General features: G+C 43.3%; 11 protein-coding genes across 11 annotated transcripts; 6 read left to right on the top strand and 5 right to left on the bottom strand.

Moving 5' to 3' along the window:
• Nucleotides 1-274: 274 nt before the first annotated feature.
• On the bottom strand, nt 275-2,068 carry EAE98_003903 (uncharacterized protein; the record flags this gene model as incomplete). Its single annotated transcript, XM_038951523.1, has 4 exons — nt 275-982; nt 1,083-1,259; nt 1,374-1,680; nt 1,737-2,068. 4 exons carry the CDS (start codon nt 2,066-2,068, stop codon nt 275-277), a joined length of 1,524 nt encoding a protein of 507 aa, XP_038811996.1.
• A 1,308-nt stretch (nt 2,069-3,376) lies between these two features.
• On the top strand, nt 3,377-4,050 carry EAE98_003904 (uncharacterized protein; the record flags this gene model as incomplete). The annotated part of the gene is made up of 3 exons (XM_038951524.1): nt 3,377-3,494; nt 3,656-3,771; nt 3,883-4,050. 3 exons carry the CDS (start codon nt 3,377-3,379, stop codon nt 4,048-4,050), a joined length of 402 nt encoding a protein of 133 aa, XP_038811997.1.
• Nucleotides 4,051-4,656: 606 nt separating this feature from the next.
• EAE98_003905 (uncharacterized protein) lies at nt 4,657-6,585 on the bottom strand (the record flags this gene model as incomplete). The annotated part of the gene is made up of 1 exon (XM_038951525.1): nt 4,657-6,585. The coding sequence occupies one exon, from the start codon at nt 6,583-6,585 to the stop codon at nt 4,657-4,659; it is 1,929 nt and encodes a 642-aa protein (XP_038811998.1).
• Nucleotides 6,586-6,929: 344 nt separating this feature from the next.
• EAE98_003906 (uncharacterized protein) lies at nt 6,930-7,472 on the top strand (the record flags this gene model as incomplete). Its single annotated transcript, XM_038951526.1, has 1 exon — nt 6,930-7,472. The coding sequence occupies one exon, from the start codon at nt 6,930-6,932 to the stop codon at nt 7,470-7,472; it is 543 nt and encodes a 180-aa protein (XP_038811999.1).
• Nucleotides 7,473-8,057: 585 nt separating this feature from the next.
• EAE98_003907 (uncharacterized protein) lies at nt 8,058-10,272 on the bottom strand. Its single transcript, XM_038951527.1, has 6 exons — nt 9,748-10,272; nt 9,302-9,687; nt 9,050-9,216; nt 8,786-8,999; nt 8,537-8,722; nt 8,058-8,480 (listed from the first exon to the last, which is right to left on the bottom strand). The coding sequence occupies exons 1-6, from the start codon at nt 9,962-9,964 to the stop codon at nt 8,328-8,330; spliced, it is 1,323 nt and encodes a 440-aa protein (XP_038812000.1). The 5' UTR covers nt 9,965-10,272; the 3' UTR covers nt 8,058-8,327.
• Nucleotides 10,273-10,720: 448 nt separating this feature from the next.
• EAE98_003908 (uncharacterized protein) lies at nt 10,721-11,675 on the top strand. Its single transcript, XM_038951528.1, has 5 exons — nt 10,721-10,780; nt 10,845-10,922; nt 11,002-11,079; nt 11,155-11,293; nt 11,355-11,675. The coding sequence occupies exons 2-5, from the start codon at nt 10,854-10,856 to the stop codon at nt 11,399-11,401; spliced, it is 333 nt and encodes a 110-aa protein (XP_038812001.1). The 5' UTR covers nt 10,721-10,780; nt 10,845-10,853; the 3' UTR covers nt 11,402-11,675.
• A 468-nt stretch (nt 11,676-12,143) lies between these two features.
• EAE98_003909 (uncharacterized protein) lies at nt 12,144-13,054 on the bottom strand (the record flags this gene model as incomplete). The annotated part of the gene is made up of 4 exons (XM_038951529.1): nt 12,144-12,362; nt 12,448-12,596; nt 12,664-12,719; nt 12,861-13,054. 4 exons carry the CDS (start codon nt 13,052-13,054, stop codon nt 12,318-12,320), a joined length of 444 nt encoding a protein of 147 aa, XP_038812002.1. The 3' UTR covers nt 12,144-12,317.
• A 1,791-nt stretch (nt 13,055-14,845) lies between these two features.
• Nucleotides 14,846-16,935, top strand: EAE98_003910 (uncharacterized protein; the record flags this gene model as incomplete). Its single annotated transcript, XM_038951530.1, has 3 exons — nt 14,846-14,876; nt 14,946-16,084; nt 16,147-16,935. The coding sequence occupies 3 exons, from the start codon at nt 14,846-14,848 to the stop codon at nt 16,933-16,935; spliced, it is 1,959 nt and encodes a 652-aa protein (XP_038812003.1).
• A 712-nt stretch (nt 16,936-17,647) lies between these two features.
• EAE98_003911 (uncharacterized protein) lies at nt 17,648-19,082 on the bottom strand. Its single transcript, XM_038951531.1, has 2 exons — nt 17,830-19,082; nt 17,648-17,777 (listed from the first exon to the last, which is right to left on the bottom strand). The coding sequence occupies exons 1-2, from the start codon at nt 18,890-18,892 to the stop codon at nt 17,734-17,736; spliced, it is 1,107 nt and encodes a 368-aa protein (XP_038812004.1). The 5' UTR covers nt 18,893-19,082; the 3' UTR covers nt 17,648-17,733.
• A 377-nt stretch (nt 19,083-19,459) lies between these two features.
• Nucleotides 19,460-19,924, top strand: EAE98_003912 (uncharacterized protein; the record flags this gene model as incomplete). The annotated part of the gene is made up of 1 exon (XM_038951532.1): nt 19,460-19,924. One exon carries the CDS (start codon nt 19,460-19,462, stop codon nt 19,922-19,924), a length of 465 nt encoding a protein of 154 aa, XP_038812005.1.
• A 1,120-nt stretch (nt 19,925-21,044) lies between these two features.
• Nucleotides 21,045-21,908, top strand: EAE98_003913 (uncharacterized protein; the record flags this gene model as incomplete). The annotated part of the gene is made up of 1 exon (XM_038951533.1): nt 21,045-21,908. One exon carries the CDS (start codon nt 21,045-21,047, stop codon nt 21,906-21,908), a length of 864 nt encoding a protein of 287 aa, XP_038812006.1.
• Nucleotides 21,909-22,148: the final 240 nt, after the last annotated feature.

Genomic DNA, 22,148 nt, shown 5'->3' on the forward strand with positions numbered 1-22,148 from the left:
ATCCTCCCCTTGAGACTCCCATTTGCTTCAGTTCCAAAAGTATCGAATTACTTAGTAGGTATTCAATACTACCCAGCCCAACAACCTTAAATTATACAATCCAGTCTAAAACCCAAAACGCTATGCACCTTCTTTCGAATTCCACTCAAAGGTATCGAAGAGATAGAAACGCCATTCCCGAGACCCATCGATCCGTCATTTCGTGTGTCCGACTGAACCATTCATATGTATATAAACCCATTCATCACTTCCGACATGTATTAAGAGAACCCGTTCAATCTTGAGCGCGTTCCTTGCCCTTGTCTCTCTTATCAATATTCTCATTTTCTTTCCCACCAATGCTCCCCCCCTCATCCCCCTCCTCCCCTTCCATAACCTTCCCATCAAATTTCGCATCTTTGGGTCCACTCCCATCCAAGCCTTCCCAATTCCCATCCCATCCTTTTTCATCATCCACTGCCCCAATCGTTTCTCCTTTCTCGGCCATACGTCGAACATCACTCCAATATTCCAATCTTTTGACTTCTTCGTCTGCAGCTTTAAGTGCTGCTTCCAGGTTCTTGGCACGTTGTCTTTGTTTTGTACTCGCACTGTCGCCCTCGATCTCGTCCCCTTCCCCTTTATTACCCTCCTCAACCTCCCCACCCGATTCCTCAAATTCCTTCATCAATCTCGCCAGCAAAATCCGTCTACTCGCCTGAAAGATGAACATATTCATAATCTCATGCATGTGTTCTGGCTTTGTTAGATAATGCAATTCCTCACCCCCGTGTTTGATAAAACTCTTCACTGCTTCCATTTTCTCTCTATCGATTCGACAAATTCGGAGCACTTTCATTAGAGTTGCAATATTACTTATTTCCTCGACCTTCCACTCGGTTTCGTAATTGCGGCTAGAGGCTGCTAAACTATTCCGACTTCGACCATCTGCCTCCAAAGCATGGGGGCCTGTAAGAGTTGTTGCGCGACTTCTGCTACGGGGCTGGTAAACTAAATCAGTATTGCTGAAAATCATAATTGGAGGAAATCTTGGATTTCGTGTTCAATCTAATGACGATAATGGATAATAATAGAGTACTCACTGGATGTATAGTAAAATAATCATCATTGAGCATGTGAGCATGTAGTGGCATATGACCCTTTTTGACTCGTTTTCGAATCCATACTCTTCTTCGAACAAATGAGCTATACCATTTGGCATTATGCCATGACCATTTCTTGGAGAAAGCGAAAGAATATTCCCACCCTTCATCATCGACCTAATTCACATCGACAGTTAGTATGTATTCCAAATAGCACAGCCATAGATAGTTGGCGATCAAGTCCAAATTCTAGCCTGGTGATCCAAATCCCGAAGTTGTAGATATGCTTACCCCGTCATCATGATTGACAATCCACTCCGGCCACGCCCATTCCCAACTTGGATCCGGTACTTGTGCATTCGAAGTATCTGTCAAGCTGGGCTTATTCGTAATCTTGGTCCAAGGCGCGGCATCCAGAATCCCCAATGCTTGACCAGAAAACATATGCAATCCACATAGAATCAACCCTCGTTCGTTCTCATATAAGATATCAATCTCGTAAGGCAGTTTGTCCCGTTCCTGTTGAGCTTTTGTTCTTCTTCGAGTTCGGCCCCGATTTTCTTCATCAACGGCATCATAGACTTCTGGAGGTATGGTTCTGCAAAGGTGGAGTTAGTAAATTGCACACACGAATGGTATCAAATAATCGCATACACCATCGAGTTGACTTTAACAGGACTATCTTCAATTTCATCTGCGGCAACATGCGCGTCCCTATATTTCTTCCATTTCCTCCTTGTCAACTCCGCTCTCAAAGACCTCTTTCTCCTCAATGGCTCATCAGCTCGATCCCTCGACGATGAATCTGTTACAATTATCGCTGGCAGATCATCAATCTTGACCTGGCCTCTTCTTGAACGACTCCGACTCCGACTTCGACTTTGAACCGCATTTGGATCTGCATGATCCACTAATCCGATTTCATGATCATAATCAGCATCAGTCAGTGGTTGAGGTCTCTTATTCTTGGATTGAAAAATGGACATTCTCTCGATTTCACGAGAACTGCATAGCCGTTGAATTGAGTTGCGCTTCTGTTGGCTGGCTGGCTGGCTGGATGTTTGGTCGTCTTCCTCTCCCTGAAATTAGAAATAAATAAAATCGAAGCTGGTCTTGTTTTGGTTAAAGATGCTCGTATTGAGAACCTAAAATCTAGATTGCTGATAGCCCGGCCAAGCTATCAAATGGGTCACTGTGTAATGAAAGCAAATCCCCCCCAGGAATTCCTTGATTAATGTCCAATAAAAGAGAGTTGTGAATGGAATTTTGTTGCACGTCTGTTCCAAGTTTATTTTGTTGGAATGATCGATGTTCGATTGAATGTCCAAAAACCATGTACGGAGCAAGTGTGTATCAGGTAACTACCAACTACCTACCCTCCCTATCCAGTCTAGCTACCTATCTAAGCAGTTAGACTCAGTCTGGATCAATTGAGGAAGATGGGAGAACTGGTGAACGGATTGGGAGAAATCATTGGTGCTGACTGCTAATAAGTAGCTTTGATACTTGCGCGCCCCCCGTTTTGATGACGCGCTAGGATACTTCACTCTGGCATCCTGGTATCTGTATCTGTATCTGATCCCGGTACAGATCTTCCATGGTTGACGAGTGAGACGAACGGGAAAGTGGCTTGAGATTGAATGCTGCTTTTGTTGGAAAGACATACGAATGAAACATATAAATACCTACCTAGTAGGTATATCTTCATTTGGATGTATTCAATTGTTCATATCGACTTTGATAGCCACCTATTAACCATTCTCTATCTGTTATTATAAATACTCGGTAAAAAGGATTCCAAATAACATCTCCAACCAATCTTATTACATTGATCCTCTTTTCCCACAAGAACAAAGCAAATGGACTACCTGGGTGATAACCTTTACCAAAGCACAATCCCGTGACCCCCTCAAATAGCACCGCCACATCCCCCGCCGCTTTCATCCCGTGCTTTCATCCAGTCTTGACCAGGATAGCTAACCTATGACGTTACACTTCCCCCTCATCATCCAAGAAACATCATATCATCGAAAAAGAAGAGAAGAGAAAAAGGGAAAAAGAAGGAGCAACATCGTAATAGTTTCATAAACAAGAATTCACCAATCAAACCATCACCTACAAAAACCTCCCGTACTACCTTTTCTTATTTCAAGAACCTCTCTCTTCCTTCTTCCTTCTACTTCCTTTGAACATAAAACTTTCGTCTACTTACAAACAAAACTTCTTCATCAATCGACAAACAAACAAACACTCTCAATTTCAATCTCAATCTCAATCAATCTATACATATCACAATGGCTCAACGCAGTTCCCGCGCTCCTCTCTACATTGGTCTTGCCGCCGCCGGTGGTGTAGGTTATTATTTGTACAGCGCCGGAGGAAGTCCCAAGGTTGCTGAGAAGCAATTTGAAAGTATGTATTCCTATTCCCATTTTGCCTCACAACCCCCCTCCCCTCCATCCAATATCGCCACCAAATATCGACAATTACAAATCCCTCAAACTCCTCCATCTCACAACACAACATTGTGTACCTCCGCATTGAGCAAAAAACTAACAAGAATACCCAAATAGGTGATCTCTCCCGTGCTTCCGCAAAAGTAAAGTCCGAGATACCAGGTCGCACCACACAAGCTCAAAAGGAAGCCGAGAAATGGGGTTCCGAGGCTGGTGCTAAGCTTGATTCTGCTGTATGTCTATCACCTCTACCTTTCTAGCCTCCCATCCCCCTTACCCTATACTATCTCACAGCTTCTTACTCCCACTCTCACTCCCACAAACAACTAACTCTCCACCCACAGACCAACCAAGCCCGCGCCGAACTCGCCAAAGCCGAAGGAAAATTCGAGCAATACAAGAACGACGCTGCCCAAACCACCATGAAGAAGATTGACGAAGTAGACCGCAAAGTCGAGGCCGAAGCTGCCAAGGCCAAGAGCGGTATTTCCAGTTGGTTTGGCGGGAAATAAATGTCCCAAATACTGTTCCAAGAAGAACACGATGTTTATGCTCGCAAGCGAGCTAAGACATATGCAAAATATCAAATTGTGATGTCGTTAATGGGTAATGATGATATGGCTTCAAACGCACGACGCGAGAGATAGTCACTTGTTTTTTTAATATGGCAGATACGGATGCATGGTTTTGGAATGGGACTTCTATGGAGGAAAGGATCTCTTCTTCGCAAGTTAGTTAATGATGCCCGCATGATGATGGGAGTTGTATGATAATGATAAAATCACCTTTCAATCCAATCTAAGATGATTCACATTTGCTCACGGTGCTCTCGTAAAATAATTCCTTCACAATATTTATAATCTCTTTTTTATTTCTTTCATTCTTTCATTTGCTTCTCCCCAATTGGTTGTTGTGAACCAATGCTTCTCGGCTCTCTATCAAGCAAAACCGGATTTGTAAACCCTACTTCGCTAGCAAATATCATAAGTTCCAAGAGTCTTCCTTTTTCTCTCTTCTATTCTGCAAAAACTCCACACCTTTTTCTGCACACCCCATCACCAAATCGCTCGCTAAATATAACTTCATATTTCTTTTCATAAACATCTATTGGTAATTCTTTATGGTGCAGCTGCAGGAGGAGGAGCTTGCTCTTCCGCAACCTTTCCTCTCAAAGGAATTTCAGTCTCAACACCAGCAGCTGGCTCCTTCTTCTCAGCGTCTCCAGCAGCTTTAGCCGCTCTCTCCGCTTCCTTCTTGGCCTTCTTTCTCTCCTTATCTCTCGCCTTATCCGCCTTCTTCTTTGCTTGGGCTTCTTCCTCCGCTAATCTAGAAGCTTGTGTTCCTCCATATTGCTTTCTCCATTCATCGGCCTTCTTCTCATCAATACGTGTGAAGAGGTATGCTGGTTTGCCGATTTTGTGACCGCTCTTGAGAACAGCCGGGTTCCATTTATCTGGGATAGAGATGAGCGGGGCGGAGAGTTGAGAAACAATGGACTCGGATGTTGAGGGCATGAAAGGTGATGTGATGGATGCGATGAGGTAAGCAAGATTGAGAGCGAGTCCGATGACGGTGTGAGTTCTCTCTGGGTGTTCGGCAAGGTTGGCGTTATCTAGACGATATTGAAGAAGGTTGTTTCCGCTGGTAGAGATCTTCATGACCTGATCTAAACCGACGCGAATCTTTACAGCTTCCATGTCGTTGTTATAGTCTTTCAACTGAGCATTGATCTCCTCGATGAAAGCAGGGGCGTCGAACTTCTCGTCCTTGTATTCTGGAGAGAATTCTGGAATAACTCCATCCATCTTTGCATTGACAAATTTGACAACTCTGTTGACGAAGTTACCCAAGTTGTTTAGCAAGACAGAATTATTCAATTGAATGAAGTTTGCCCACTCAAATTGCGAATCTGCAGTCTCAGGTCGATTCGACAATAGGTAATATCTCCATACGGATGGTGGAACGCCAGTATCCTTTGCAGTGTCACCAAAAACACCTACACCTCTGGATTTGGAGAACTTTCCGTTCTCGTAGTTCAAATATTCAGTTGTGGAGAGATGGTTGAGTTTTGTCCATTTATCTCCAGTTCCCAACTGAGATCCGGGGAAAATAACCGTGTGGAATGGAACATTATCCTTGCCCATGAATTGGTAAAGCTTAACGTTCTCTGGATCGCGCCACCAAAGCTCCCAATCCTTTGTGTAATTTGCAGTAATAGATGGATATCCAATACAAGCATCAAACCAAACGTAAAGAACCTTGTTCTCATAACCTGGCAAAGGAATTGGTGTTCCCCATTTCAAGTCTCGAGTAATACTTCGTCCTTGCAATCCTTGCTTGAGCCATGAATTCGTGATACTGATACCATTCTTGGGCCATCCTCCTTCCTCACTTGATTTGTTAAACCACTCCTCAATCGCAGGTTGGGCTTTGTCGAGAAGTAAAAAGATATGCTTCGTCTCACGTGGAATTGGAGTAGCACCATCGACCTTGCAAACAGGATTGATAAGCTCCAAAGCGTCAAGGAGACTACCGCATTTATCACATTGATCACCTCGTGCATCATCGTATTGACACTTAGGGCAAGTACCTTCAACAAAACGATCCGCAAGGAAAGATTGATGCTTTTCGCAGTAGGGCTGTGTAGTTGTGCGCTCCTCCAAGTACCCGTTCTTATGTAATTTCGTGAAGATATCTTGTGCGATGATCGTTTGCTGTTCCGTAGTCGTCCTTCCGAAGTAGTCAAACCCAATCTCAAACCAGTCGTAAACATCCTTATGTTTTTTGTGGAATTCATCACAGAGCTCCTTGGGAGTCTGCTTTGTTTCTAAAGCCTTGACTTCCGTAGCAGTACCATACTCATCGGTACCACAGATATAGAGGGTTGGGCGATCTCTCAGCTTGCTATAACGGGAGAATACGTCGGCGCTCAGCACACTACCAACGATATTTCCAAGATGAGGAACATTGTTCACATATGGTAAGGCACTGGTGATCAAGATGTTGTTCTTGCCCTTCTCGGGTAGGATAATGTTTGGAGTCGTCATTTTGATTGTTGTGTTGGGAAAGAAACCTCAAGAGAAAGAACCCCGCTGTGGATTTTATTAATGTTACTCGGGTGAGGGTGAGTCAGGTCAGGCTTTGGCGGGGTCCCTTCTTATGTAATCCAACGGAACGCATTTTCTTTCACCTCACGATTAACAAGCAAACTCACCAGGAAATAGTCTCAGTGCTCAAAATATTCAAGAACACATATCTAAATCAGAAGGAAAAGTTTCGTTCTAGCCAAAATCCGAGTCGAAGTAATATATTGCGGGTTTTGATATACGAGTTTCAAACGTCTGCTTCTATAATTTGCTCAGGAGTGCATCAAATAACATCACTCATCAAAATGGCCACTACCGATCCTTTTGAAGATATCCTCAACCTTGAGGAAGAATTTTATTCCACCGGCTACAATCAAGGGCTCTCGGAAGGTATAACCGCCGGTCGCATAGAAGGGCGGACTTTTGGACTTGAGAAAGGATTTGAAAAATACGTCGAAATGGGTCGACTGCACGGAAAATCCATCGTATGGGCCAACCGAACCCCTTCTTTTCAAAAGTCCAAAATCTCCACAATCTCAAGCCCAGAGCTCAAGCAGGAGAATCAGACAAAAGAAGGAGAGAAATCACATAATCTCAAATTGTCTGAACTGGCCAAAAATGAAAGATTGGCAAAGCATGTAAAAGTATTTCATGCATTAGCGGAAGCAGAAAGTTTGTCGACAGAGAATTCGGAAGAAGCGGTCGGCGATTTCGATGATAGGTATAAGAGGGCGGTAGCAAAAGCGAAAATTATTGAGAAGATGGTTGGGGAAGGACAAGGACAAGGAGGGGCGAAAAGTAGTGGAGATGGGGCGATTGAGGATGTTAGTGTTATGAGGGCTAGATGAGGTTCTTTCAATGGTTTTCAACCCTCGTAAAGCTGGAAGTTGTGGTATAAGTGCATGGAGTCACACAAATCGCGGACTTCGTGGAAGAAGCATTGGGATGAAGACATGCTTGATTTCAGACTTTGTAGCGCTGCTACGCAAACTCTGTTGTGCCAGGTGGTTCCAGTAGAGCTGGAAAGCAACGGGGGGCGATTATTGAGCTTCATATTGAGCCCCCTCGGGGCTAACTACAGATGGCTATCAAACCAACTATCGCTTTTTGAGCAACTTAGAGTAATTTCGGTTACATCAAAGATCGAAAGATTCGCTGTAAATCTCAGAAATGGGAGAGATGGTACCGTATATCCATAATCCAAGCCCACAGAAATGAAAAAATGTCTCTGCGGCAAATGGGACTTGGGGTTGGTGGATCACGTGGTTGGAACACCAGAAATGGGAGTACTCTGTCGTTGCGAAGGCTGGGGGAAAAGAAGGGGTAGAAGTTAAAGGACCCGAGTTGCATTCAAGACTTGGAAGTCCCTAGATCCTCCTCATATTTCACGAGCGTTAATTACAATTCACATCAATTCACTTTATTAGTATCGTCATCAATATGAAATCAAATCTGATCCATTGTACGCCTTGTTATATTTGCACATAAGTGACTTTCCATACACTGATGGTCCCCCATAAGTTCCCTGGTGTTGCACCTGTACCTTGTATTTGATCCAGATATCTTACAAAGACTTCACCATACCTAAAAATATTGATAAAGTTTACCCCAAATCATAACCCAGAACGCCCCCAGCCTCAAGGACTGTCAAAGTCACTGTGCATACCACCAGACTCCCCAGAAATAAAGCAATACTTATTTTATTATGCATCACTTTCAGTCTCTGCGGCCACACGCAGGTCATAACTAAGCTCAAAGCATTCGGCAAGGAGATCAGTGACGCTGCCTTGGCCTTCAGGAATATCTGGTCCGACCATGAATTTGCCGTCTACACGCATGTTGTCGATTGAATTCAACTAGAGTAATATATCAGCATAGTCAAGGCACATAGGAACGTTAAAGGATATCCTACCTTCATGCTGTAAGGATATAATTCTCTTGGAGAACTGACTCCGCCGGAATTCTTGACTTCAATGAGACATCGCCTCAGAGTTTGAAGTTGGTTATAGACCGGAAGAAGTGCTTCAGAAACTGGCTCGGAGGACACCATGAGAAAATAAATATAAGCATAGCTACGACGAATTAAATAGAGTAAAGTCTAATGTGGTTAGTTTACATTTTTTTTTTTCTAAAAAAAAAGAGAGAAGTGTAATGTACGTACCCGCTGGACATATAATTCGGCAAATTTTCCTTCAGCATCAACGAAATTACCGTCTACTCTGCTCTCGTCGATTCTGTCCAATTGTCGCTGGAAGTCGTACAAATCAGTTTCCCTCAATGACCAGGCTTGAGTCAAAGATAGCTTCTCAAGTTTGTTTCGAATCTCAACTAGAACGGAATATGTTCCTTGAAAGGCTTCTGGAAATTGTCCCTTTCTGATTGATCGTCAGTGAACTGTGGGTTGAGAATATATCTAAAAACCAACCTTTCCAGCACAGATTCCGCCCACTTCAAACACCTTTCTAGATATTCACAAACTTCATCATTTCCTGGAGGTGTTTCCCCAGAGGCTGTTACAAACTTTCCATCAACTCTTTGAGAATCAATCTCTTTTATTTGATTTTGCAGCTTCGTCACTTCTGTTGTCGAAAACTAATTCCCAGGTCACAATCAGCATGGCGCTCATATGATTTCTCACTCAAGTCGAAGAGGGGATCCATCATAACAATTATCTCACCTTAGCCCTGGTATTTGCCAATGATATTGATCTCAATATCGATATGATCTTTTCGTGAATGGGTAACAAGTCTGCACCAATTCGCTCCAGTCGTTTACTCAATTTCTTCAATGATCGCTGGCAGACATCGATTCTGTTACCGAGAAGAGTAAGAAGGAAGGGGGAGTAAGACGGCTTAGCATTCTTTACAATGCCTCCTAGCCTCTCAAGAGTCTGTGCAACGTGTGCTAAGTCCTTCTCGCAATACAGATCGACTTCGGTAAGGTGATCGAGTAGGCGCTTGATCGTGGATGTGAGGGAATAGGCTGCGGGTGCTTCGTTGGTTTTGCCAATGGTCATGAAGAATAGGGAGAGCAGTTGGAAACATCCATCCAACACGCGATCCACTGTAAGGTTCTCGATCAGTATCTGCATTATATGTCAACCTTCCACCTCTCACCACTAACCTCGGTTTTGCTCATCAGGCTTATCGGCTCTTATCTCATTCAGAAGTTTAACTTGTTCAACTACTTTGCCTTGCAGGACAAGTACATCTGCAGCCTTGATATACGTTGTTCTATCTTGCTTTAGAAGAGTCAATTCGTCCCGTATTGAAGTGAGCGCTTCCAATATAGGCTGCTCGCGAGGATCAAGGGGTAGCGGATGGGATGGGGTATCAGTCATGATGAATGTTGTTGGGTGAGTTGAGGTCTGGACTTTGATGGCTTGCTTGTATCTTGTTGGAAGACTTTAATCGTTTGATTCGTGTTTTTGAAAGTTGCAAATAATCGAAGTACTGATGATATAGTTTGAGCTTATTACTATCATTCGCTATTGATGAATCAGTAAGTTAGAAATCGATAGAATATTGTTGATCCCAATAGGCTGTTTCTTAGTAAAGAGCTACTGGCTATGTCATAATATTTCCCTTATTGGATGGGTTGGAAGGCGGGGCAAGTTCCACAAAGAGAATCTCAGCCTTGCATTTACGGTGAACCAATTCTGATACCGATTTTTTGCTTGTGAAACCAGCGATAGCAACAAGGTCAAATCGCATGTCATGTGTACCTTACATACACCTACCGTCGAGAGATGTTGTGATTCTCTGTACAAACACCATATCACAGTGCCTTGGCAAGCGACGACGAAGGTGAGCCAACAGTGAGACATCATGATGATTGATGGAAGAGTATTTATTTAAGTATTGAATACCTACCTACCCAGTCTCCCAGTACCTATGTATTTTGTTATTTTATGTTGGAAATGTGAGAATTGGTAGAAATGAAAGAGAGAAGATGATTAGATAATAATAAGTTGCATGTGCATTTCATTGGTTAAAGTGGCTCCCCGTAAATTATCGCTTGCTGCCCAATTAAACCCTGACAAGATATTAGTCACGCACACTTTCGAATTTCCCAAAACTCTCCCACCATAAACTTTTAATCCTTTCCATCGACGACTTCAAGAACATCAACCTACCGACAAAACAACCATCTGTCGGTACGTCGCATATACGCAGTCGCATTCCCATTTACTGCGCCTCTTGCTAATTTATCAATTCTAGATATTCAAAATGTCTAACGCAGAACTCGCCAGCTCTTACGCCGCGTTGATCCTCGCCGATGACGGTGTCGATATCACTGTACGAATTCCTACATTCTCGAGATTGAGAAACGAGAATACTCGATTGGGTGGATAAGTGACTGACTAGATATTAACAGGCCGACAAATTGCAAACCCTCATCAAGGCCGCCGGTATTGAAGATGTTGAGCCAATCTGGACCTCATTGTTCGCCAAGGTATGCGATTGAAATTCACACAACTGAGTTGAGGAATGAGCAACTATGGGCAGTGCTGATTGTTGGAATTAATAGGCTCTCGAGGGAAAGGATGTTAAGGACCTTTTGTTGAACGTCGGATCCGGTGGTGGAGCCGCTCCAGCTGCTGCTGGTGCCGCTGCCAGCGGTGACGCCTCTGCCCCAGCTGAGGAGAAGAAGGAAGAGAAAGAAGAGGGTACGATAATTCCTACAACCGCGCGCATTTTGGAGAGTTCATATACTAACTATTTCAATAGCCAAGGAGGAGTCAGACGAGGATATGGGTTTCGGTCTCTTCGATTAAATATCTATCTCACCTTTTCTCTCCGTACTTTCAAATGCATGGCCACGGTTTATATTCCCTCGGTGCAATATTGGGCTGGTAGGGTAGCTTCCATAAATAAGCAAGCATTCATGAATTCTTCCGAAAGATAAAAAACTTGGTTCCATCTATACTGCCGAGTGCATGAACACGCCGTGATTATGTATGATGAAGGTGGACTGAGATGTCAAAGAATGATATCAAACGAGCCTCATTCGAGGCTTCCAAGACATGTGCTTTGGAGAAACAGATCGAAGAATCCAATTCAAGTATTTCAAACAGGATTTTAAGTCTTCTGTATGAGTACACTGCACCAGCAATCCGCAATGTCGTCTCGTGGTGTTTTGCAATCTTTGTCTACAAGCCCTCGCTAACTACTACTAATGTGTCGGCACTCCATGTTATTTCTACTCCCACCCATATCCTGCACAACATTCACTTCTTCCAAATCTGTTCCATCATCTCACAAGTCGTCAATTCATCCATCTCGCTGGCACCCTTTGCGACTAATTTTCTTCCATTTTGTGTTATCTCAAAATTACCTTGGGGATATCCTAATCTTCCTACTAGCATTCATACATCGTCATTGCTTCTTCGTTCTGGACACTGGCTCCATGTTATATCTTTTGTCAGTCGCCCGACTATCCATCCGTAATAGTCGTGATTATTCAAAAAGAAGCTAAATTTGTCCGGAACATTCAAGAGTGATGCTCACACAGTTCCTTTACTAGAGGGCATGAAGCAAATTTGATGATGGCTCGATTCATTTACTAAAATATTAACACACTCTTCTGTTATCTTAACTGTTATGAATACTGGGGAAAGCTCAAATAATGATATCGCGCTCGATCGAAACCCTCATATAAGTGATTTGCCCAACTAAATCAACCTTAACTTTTTACGCTTCCTTCCTGAATGCACACTTGAAGGGATAGATTTGGATCTGCACACACATCAGTAATCAATCCCAAACCCATAACTTCTTAACCCGCGATCACAAAAGTTTGCGATAGTGATAGAAAACATACCTTGCTGAAATCCCAAACATCATTTTCGGCATAAATGTCCTTCTTCAATACCTCAATGACTTCCTCCTTGCTGCTGGCAAGAGCGATCATGCAACTTCCTTGGAACTTCAAAGGAGAGTCACCGGTGGGAGGCTCGGAGAGAAAGGCGCCTGGTGGAGTTTTTCAGCGGAACGTTTTCAAGGACGACGTAGATAAAGAGAAAATGGTGAAACTTACCGCCCATCTTCCAGAATCCAGACTCAAGACCGGTCTTTAAACCTTCAAAATGCTTGCTATCAACTTCTTAGCTCCTATACATCTCAAGCTCACATCACCACTTTCTCATGCATAGTTCCTCAAAACAAAGCACCTCGGGGAAATTTCTCGTACGTAACTTCTCACACATAACCCATCATATCCCCAGGAGAACTCACGGTCTAACACTAACTCTTCTCTCCAACGCCCCCTCATTATCAGGTAACACAACCAACCACTCAAACTTCTCCGCTGGTGCTGCTGCTGAAGACATCTTCCTGATATTTACTGCTGGGTATGGACGGGTAATATAAGACGTAAGTTGTTTAGGATATAATTTGCCAGGTACAAATCTTAAGCGCGAGGAGGACATTTGAGAGAAGATAATCGACGGTTGAAATTGGAATCGGGGATGGTGATGTGATTTATGAAGAGGGGAGAAGTGGGGTTTTGATATTGGGACGGTGCATATTGATAGATGTGGAGGGCATCTCGTGCGCCCTTGTCGGGAAAAGTTCGGGTGGGGTGTGAGGAAAGGAGGGGTTCGCTTCAAAAAGGAGATGATGTTTCACTGCGATGATTTGTATCGCCAAGTTGATTATAAAGGAGATTCTTTGGGGCCCTTTTGTCTAGGCATGGCCGCTATGTAGGTCCCAGACTGACTCTAAGCTTACCGGCGATAACGAAGTTGCCTGAGCAAGCTGATTGATATTGAAGTACTGAAATTTACTTGATATAGATCTAAAATACAAATTATGTATATGAGATTGAAGAAGAAATCAGAAGCGGATCAGTCGTTCCAGATACAGGTATCTTCAGAGTCACATTCATAATTCTACTGGCTTCATAAATTGAAAGGAATCTTAGGGGTACCTAGATCTCAACAATGCCATCCAATACCTAAATTGAAACATACCCTTTAAACATTGTAGAATGTTGATGAGATATCAATACCCTACTAAAATAGTGACTGGCTCCAACTTGTGTAATCAGTTTTCTGTTCGTTTCTGAGTTCTATTCTGATCGCCCGTTGCAGTGGCGCCTCCTGGAAAGATGGGAACAATACCTCAGATTATGTATCTGGAAAGCATCGCACACACCCGGAAAACAGTATTTGAAAATGCCAGTGAAGTTTTCTTTTTCTGGTTATAATTTGAACTCCTTTGGGGTCCTTGATAGTTGGATATCGGTGAAAGTATTTACGGGCCGCAGTTGAGCATTGTGCTGGTTCCGATTGTCTTAACAACTTCACTTGATGGGGAAACGATTCAGAGCAAATTTATGGAAGAGTAAGGATAGTTTATCATCTCAGTAGCAATGTTTATATTGAAATTTGCTTTGTAGATTGTAAAAATGAGATTCATCTTTTCATGATTGTTGAGAAGTAATTCCAATAACACGCAAAGGGTTAGCTATCAATACTTCGATCTCGCCATTGCGGACAAGTCGATTTCGAAATCAACCTTATCAAAATGTGTTACTCTATCATATAGTTATATTGAAGTCAATTTAGCATAGTCGGAAAACGTGGGAGTTGACAATCGTAAGTGATGCTATTGAAGGACTATAAAGTGAATTGCCCGCAATTTGAGCGATGAGGAAAGACCATGCTATTCCCAGATCTAGTTTTGAATCAAAATTGAATTCCTTGGAATATCCATAGGAAAGAATATCTTGAAGTTACAGATAAGATAGCATTCATCAACGGAAGAGATGGCTGGATGTGCAATTCTACTGCCATCTCTTCCGATATATATTCACTTTTCAATCAAGTCTTCCACGTTCCATCTATAAGTAATCGTACCAGAACCAGTGAATTATATCCTCTAGCGCTGGCGGTACTGTGAATTACTGATTTTCTCAACCATGCCTCCCATGATTTCTTATATAAGTTTCTTTTCCTCCTACTCTCCCACACAATATTTTAAGTATCTGAACAGCATCTAAAGTCGTCTACAAATAACTTTCTGATCAACTAAGATTCTTCTACAAATCAATTTTACATTTTCGTATTGTCTTTCTTCGATACTTTTAAATACCACAGTTTTCTCTTGATAATCTCTTTTTCAGGAAGTTGTTACTCAGTTGCTAATATCTCTTGAGATATAACTTCTAACAATTGCCCTCGCCTTTGTTCGCCTCCAATCATTCAACTTCACAAAAAATGCCTTCTCAATCATCCAGAATGAGTCGCAGTTCCGAGTCAACCACAGCCAGCGACCCTTCTTTATCCACCCCCTCAATGGATATTGATACCTAGTTAGCTCCTCTCCTAGAGAACAGAAAGCGCTCACGCAATCTGGATTCGGATTCGGATAACGAAGAACCACGAGCTCAAAGAGTTAGAGTCGGTGATTCTGATTCAATTGAGAATTTTGATTCAGAAATGGCCATCGATACACCAGCTCAGAATGTAACGGCGCCTCCTCGAAGCAGGCAATCACGAATCCGTTCTGGTCGCCACGCAATGTCCAGGCAGGAGCAAGAGCAAATTTCGAGCACTTTTGCCAATATTGGTGCTCCCGCTCCCACTACCGCTCCCAATCCCAATATCACTCAATCAGCTCCAGTTAGCTCTCCCTCAAGAGCTAACCATATAGTTCAAGCAAGCGCCATTCATCAATCTCATGAGTCTACTTCACAACGACGCTCATATGAAGACACCTCCGGCTATGATGCTGACATTAGTGGAGATGAACGCCCACGAAAGGTCAGACGCAGAAGTGAACGTCAAAATTCTGTCCATACGCCAGCAGTCCCCATCGAAAACAGAAATGCAGAAGCTGCTGCATCACCTACATCAAACGAAGCTTCAGCCGTCGAAAACCAGGGTTCAGAGACTACTTCATCACCAGTTTCAAGCGTACTTCTAGCTATCGAAGCACCATCTAACCAAATTGCTTTGACGCCTGGAGATACACCATACATTGATCTCACGTTGGAAGATTCAAGCGACGAAGAAGAGGGTGATGCTGCGTTGTCACCAGCCCCAAGTGTGCTTCCAGCCGTCGCAGCACTACCTGTCCAAAATTCTCAACCCAACGCGAACCGTAAATTTGTTGACCTCACATTTGAGGATTCCAGCGACGAGAAAGAAGGTGCAGCCACCATGTCCCAGGCGTACATTGGTGACAGAATTGTGTTGGTAGAAGAGAAACGCCTTGAACCATTTCTTTCGGAACCTACAATCAGATTCCAATACTTGCTTGAGGATGCTCGAACTCAGAAACTGCATTGTCTTCAAGAATGGGCTTGTGTAGGATTCAAAGATGACGTTCAGTTCTTGAGACATCTCGCTGTTCTCGGTACCAGCGGTAATGTGTACACCGTTATCTTGAAAAAGAAACCAAGATGTAATTGCTATGAAGGCAATAGAGGTATACTCTGCGTTCATATTGTCTTTGTAGGTATTTTTATTTATTGACGTATCAAAAAATGAGCGATGGCTAACAGTCTCAATCGTAGATCCTCACGAAATTCCTGCATCTACCAGCGCCACTTCGTCACCAATCTGCCTTCTTGGAGGCTGAGCTCAGATGCATGGTGGGAGATGATGTTGATTGGATGGGTCCAGTGCCAACTGGTAAATTCTGTCCACCAAAGTCAATCGAGGAACAGGGAACTTGTTCAATCTGCCTCGAGAATCTCGAAGGCAATGCATCCAAGACGTGGTGTATGGGCCAGTGTGGACAGAATTTCCATCTGCAGTGCATTTGGACCTGGGCCGACACAAACTTTATGGATGGACAGCCCGACATCACATGTGGACATTGCCGCGCACCGTGGGTCTGGTTGGGCTATCAGCTAACCGCATTTATTGAGGGGGCGTGGAATTGGCGATTTGGGATCAGCGAAGACGATGCAGAGTATTGCTCCTTGAGCGAACTCCTAGATAGGGACGTGAGCAAGGATGGGTACTTCAATGTAGCCGAGCTCCTGGGAGACTACGAGACTGAGGAGGACGATGCAGAAGCCCATCAAAGCTATCAACGAGCGGTTGACAAATGGAGAGCAGAGATGGTGACACGGCCTACCACACTCACAGAGGAAGTGAATGCTTTCGTAGAGCGCTACCATTCTGAGGTGTATGATGATGTGTATGATGAATATTTGAAAAGATCGAATGAAGGCTACAGTCCTAGTGCTATCAGGGCCTTGGAAACAGAGGAAATTGTAGAAACTAATGTCAGGAGGGTCTTGCAAGGATTTCCAACAATTGATAGTGAGTTCTGTAGGGACTTACACCTATTATGAATCAACTATCCTGGGTCAATTGAGAAACAGGCAACCCCAAGGTAGTGTACCAGAACGGGTGTTCATTTGACGGACTTCTATATCTACTCGCAACACCATTTTCATCTGAAAATACCGACTTGAAACACACTCATCAAAGATGGTAACACAAACACTGGCTTCCCCATACGAAACTACATCGCCTCGACGGAACTCTGAAGTTTCCAATCAAGTTCGATTATCGCAGCATATCGAATCACAATTTGGAAATATCTCAACCGGAGGGCTGAATCCCTCGGATACAGGCTAGAAAAATGCCAGTGTGTTTGTCTCGGGTCAGAGATTTGCAAGACACAATGGCACAACGCCTCTACTAAACGATTTTCCTCACCTATGGCTTCATTGGACGAGTATAGTACTGATTGGTGCAGGTGGGGGATGAGGGATTGAAAAATGAATTATTAGGAACGGAGCACTTGCTGGATGCAGAGTCCTATTTGGTGAATGGTGGTGGAATTTGTTCGATTGACTAGAACTTATGTGGTGGTTACTATGGAGTTTGTCACTGGTAATAAAGTAGTCCCCAGGAATGGCCGAGTTCATTCCCGGGTGGTGGATTTTGTGCTCTATTTTGATGTGACCTAGATGGTTTTTGTGGTCTGGACTTCGGGAGAGTTAAGTGCGAGTAGCATAATTATGAGATCAAATAATTACTTTCAAACAAGAGCCATGGATCATAATATGACTCTGTGATTCCTAAATTACCATTGATTTTGTACTCCAGATAGCGCCTTGGTATATATGCTAACTCAAATGCCTTCATACGATTTTACCCTTGTTGACTACGAATGCTTCCAGAGCAGCTATGCTTGATTAGTACGGAATTTATAAAGTAAAGGTGATATGTAGACTTACTAATAGCAGAATAAACTCTGTTTTCGGCCTCTGGGAAGACTAAGCTTCTGGGGCCGTAAAATACTGCATCGTTGACTTCATCTTGATGTCTGGGTAGACAATGCATGAATTTCCATCCTTCCTTAGCACCGCCTCGTTTTGCCATTTCCTCTGTGATTTGGTAACCTGCAAATGCCTTCAATCTCTTTGCTGACTCTTCTTCTTGACCCATAGATATCCATGTATCAGTCACCAATACATCTGCATTTTTAATAGCTTCCTCTGGCACAGAAACCTCTGTGAGTGTTCCTGGAGTATCTGTTGTAGTTGCGGCAGATTGGATAATCTTGCGCATATACTCGGGAATTTTGTAACCCTCTGGCGATGAAACGGAAATGTTGATGCCCAATTTCATTGCTCCAATTGCAAGGTCGAAGAGGACATTATTTGAGTCTCCAATCCAAGCAATCTTCATTCCCTCCAAATCCAAAGTTGGTGTAGTTTGTGACGAGCTTCTGGAAGGTTGCGAGGGGAATGCTTCGTGGATTGTGAGGTAGTCGGCGATAGTTTGTAAGGGGTGGTATTCGTCAGACAAAGCATTAATGACTGGTACACTCGACCACTTTGCCAGACCAGCAACATCTGAATGAGGTCCCACTCTAGCTACAATACCTGCAGTCATACTCGAAATAACGACTGAGGTATCGTACAATGATTCATTGACACCCAATTGGATGTCACCGGAACCAAGAAACATAGGATGTCCGCCCATTGTGGTGACCGCAGATTCGGTAGAGACACGGGTACGAGTGCTGCGTTTAGAGAAGGGCATGGCAATTACCTTACCAGTCAACGAGTTGAGGAGAGATGTAGGAACGGCACCAGATTTCAGTGCGAGCTTGTGCGAATGTGCGGAGCGAACGAGGGTAGTAAGTTCGGAAGGAGTAAGGTCTGCAATGGAGAGAAGATGACGGGGAGCGAAGGGCGAGGTGAGAGGTGTTGATGCATGGCTGTAGGAACGCAATTGAGCTCTGCTAAAGCTCTGCAGAGCTCGACATCCAGGGCGCAACGAATTGAGAGTCATTCTGTTGGTGGTGAGTATAGGGATATGTCAATTGAGTAGAAATTGTTGGGGATCAATCGGAGCTCAGTGTGAGAGAAAGAAGAGAAATGTAAATAAGATGATTTTCATTAGAGTCCTGAGATAATTTATAGTAACTTCACCTACAGATCTCACTTCAAATATGTATGTGATGTTGATAATGAGTCAATTCATGAGTCAATTTTATTAATTGTTTATCTTCCCAACTTTTACTGAGTTGTGCTCAAAGCTTCGTAGTACTTTTTGAGACCCCGCATATTAACGCTAACCATATCTGGTAGCACATCGATATACGAACATGCTGATTGGATGGCAAATTATGAACATTTTGTACTTTGTGCATGATGATTTTGGCAAAGAAGTGTATCCCCGGTGAGGACGTTCCACAAATACTTCTTTCTCCTGATGAGCTTTCTACTGAGTGAGACAGGTAAGTTTTGGCCCGTGCATCAATGAGCATCCCAGATAAATATTGCAAACTTTGATGGTACCCTCTCCGACTGAAGCATAATATCAACTCCGCCGTCAATCGAGTATACAGCCATAGTCATGTCTAGCAGTACACTTTCTTCCAAAAGGGCTTCTAGCTCTAGAAACACACCTTCCGCTGAGCAAGAGACAAAGCGCGCCAAGAAGTCGGATGCCCCACCCAAGCAATATGTCTATGTTGTTTTGCATGAAACTTCCTTTGGAGGCGATCATACAGCTGTGGAAGGCGTCTTCTCAACCGTTGAAGATGCGACGAACGGGTTGAAGAAAATCGTCAATCGGGAGTATATTCACTTGTATGAAGATGTTGAAGAAGCGGGTATTGAAGTCACAGAGCGTAATGGTCTGGTGAAGTGGCATAGTAGTGATGCTGGAGAAGGGGAAGAAGTTAGTCTTTATGTGCAGAAGCATAGTCTACGAGCACCGGGCTCGATAAGGCAGCGAGAATGGGGTGTCGAGTCTGGTGATGAAGACTTGGTGGAAGAGAAACAAGAAGAAGAGGGAGTGGAAGATATGGAGGAATAATTTGACGGCAAAATAATTTGGGCTTTGGCCAGTCAATATCTCCTACGAGATTTTGGATTCGGCTCATATTTGGGTGGTCTCAATCACCTGTCTAGAAAGGTTGTCCTTCATTGTTGATTTGTTCGTTGTTGACACAACTAGCCCCCTTACTTTGGCAATGGAAAAGCGGGTCTGTACACGAATGAACCATTTGGCGTTATTGGTCTAATTCAATGATCATTGTTATGGCACGGTTGATGGACTCAATAAGCTTCGGGTGCATTTGTATTGTATGAATGAAGGGAGACGATAGGTGGCTTCGACTTTAATCTATCGAACCGGACCGAGAACTACGAGGGTCAGTGAAGACAACAGTATACATTTTTATTCCTCATTATACCATGGATGCTCAATATGGATTTGTTTTCGATACTAGCTGTAGGACTCAATTTCAGTAAGCAAAGACTACCTAAGTTGATTTCATGTTATGTTTTGTAGTTGTTGATCTCTCGGAGTGATCGTACGTTGACTAATTCGTTTAGAATTGGGCCATGACTACCACTCCTCGGATTCTCTACAAGCTCGCGGCTTTTCACACTTTCTGACGAGAAATTCATCAGTGAAAATTAGACGAGTATCCAGCCTACATATATACCCTTCAAATTGATCTAACCTCCTGGCTGAATGCTAATCGCAAATGACAATGTATGCATTGATCCTGGTTTCCAGAGCGAGAGAAAAAATAGGGATGGATCCTTCTCACCACCCGTTTCATGGCTCTGGCGAATGCTTGATGACGATGTGCTAAGACCGGCTTTGTCGCTGATGATCAAGATAATGAATGTTGAAATTTGGAAAAGAATCGTTTTGGAAGTGTATATTTTATTATGCTGCCGATTTCATTCATCAGAATAGCATATTAAGGACTCAATTTGAGCTAAAACTCAACTTGGAAGGAAAAAGTGCCTTTCAAATTGAAGGAAATAGCGAGATCATAAGTAACAAACCCAAGATAGGAAGGACCCTAAGCTATATTATGACATCTCAAATCTGCTACTTTCGCGAACGAAGTACAACTCATACCCAAACATCAACATAATACTTCTTTGATACATTTTTGGTTATCGAAATTATCATCATGATGGATTGGAATTCAGTAAATTTACCACATTTGTATAACACGATCGAGCAAGGCCCTAAGGATGGCGTTCAGGTGAACCCATTGTATGACGAATCTTATGCAACACAGAACGGAAATGGGAGCTCGCCATCTTTAGACACTGAAGCATCATATAATGAATCCCGAGTACCATTATCTGAAAACCGCCCTTCAACTGCACTGACTTCCTACCATGGTCTCTATCGCCCAGCGAGATTGGATTGGCATCGGATAGGTCAGCCTTTGGTCAGAGATTTCGCCAACGATACATGGTTGAAAACTCGCCGCGTACTTGCTGCCTGCGATTCCGAAGACGACTTGCAGAATGATAACTCTAGATTCACACAAGCAATCTCAATGACAACAACCCCCTCAAAATCTGACGGCATGACTTACACAATCTCGGAATCTGACTATCCACCCCCATCACAAACACCGAGCAACATAATCTTCACCCCCTTCATGTCTCCCCAAAAATCAAGCCAGGGGCAACACGTCTACATGGTCCTTCATGACGCAGTCCCCGTCGCAGCAGAATCCCTCGCAACAACTAGTGTCACCGGAGTGTATACCACACTCGAAGAAGCAAACGGATTCGTAGAACGGGTTGCGGAGGAGACGTGTAGGGATGTTCCGGAGGAACACATGAAGATGGCTATAGAAGACGGAGCGTTTGGTTTTGATATTTTGGATGTGAAAAGGCATGTTCTGCATAGAGTTTATATTGAGAAGCAGACGGTGAGGGGAGAGTGGAGTGAGAAAACCAAAATTGAGGAGACAGGGGTGATGAGGGAACAGGTAGAGGATATGGGAATCTTCGATGGATTTGCGAAAATGTCATTGTGAGGGTTGCGGTAGGTAATGAATGGTCTAGAGGATGATTTTATCCCAATTCATAGCTAGGGGATTGGGAATTCATGGCCGAGGGTTTTGAGGATGATGAATTTTAGATTAAGTATTAATACGAATGGATAGATTATCTTCAAGACTTGACTGAAGGTACTTGATTAGAGCGTTTCACTTTCCATTTATCACCTGTGAAATCCACTCTTGGGTATCTCGAAACAATTTTGTATCGAGAATTTT

Source organism: Botrytis deweyae (assembly GCF_014898535.1).
Source record: "Botrytis deweyae strain B1 chromosome Unknown BDEW_007, whole genome shotgun sequence".
In the NCBI taxonomy this organism is placed as follows: domain Eukaryota; kingdom Fungi; phylum Ascomycota; class Leotiomycetes; order Helotiales; family Sclerotiniaceae; genus Botrytis; species Botrytis deweyae.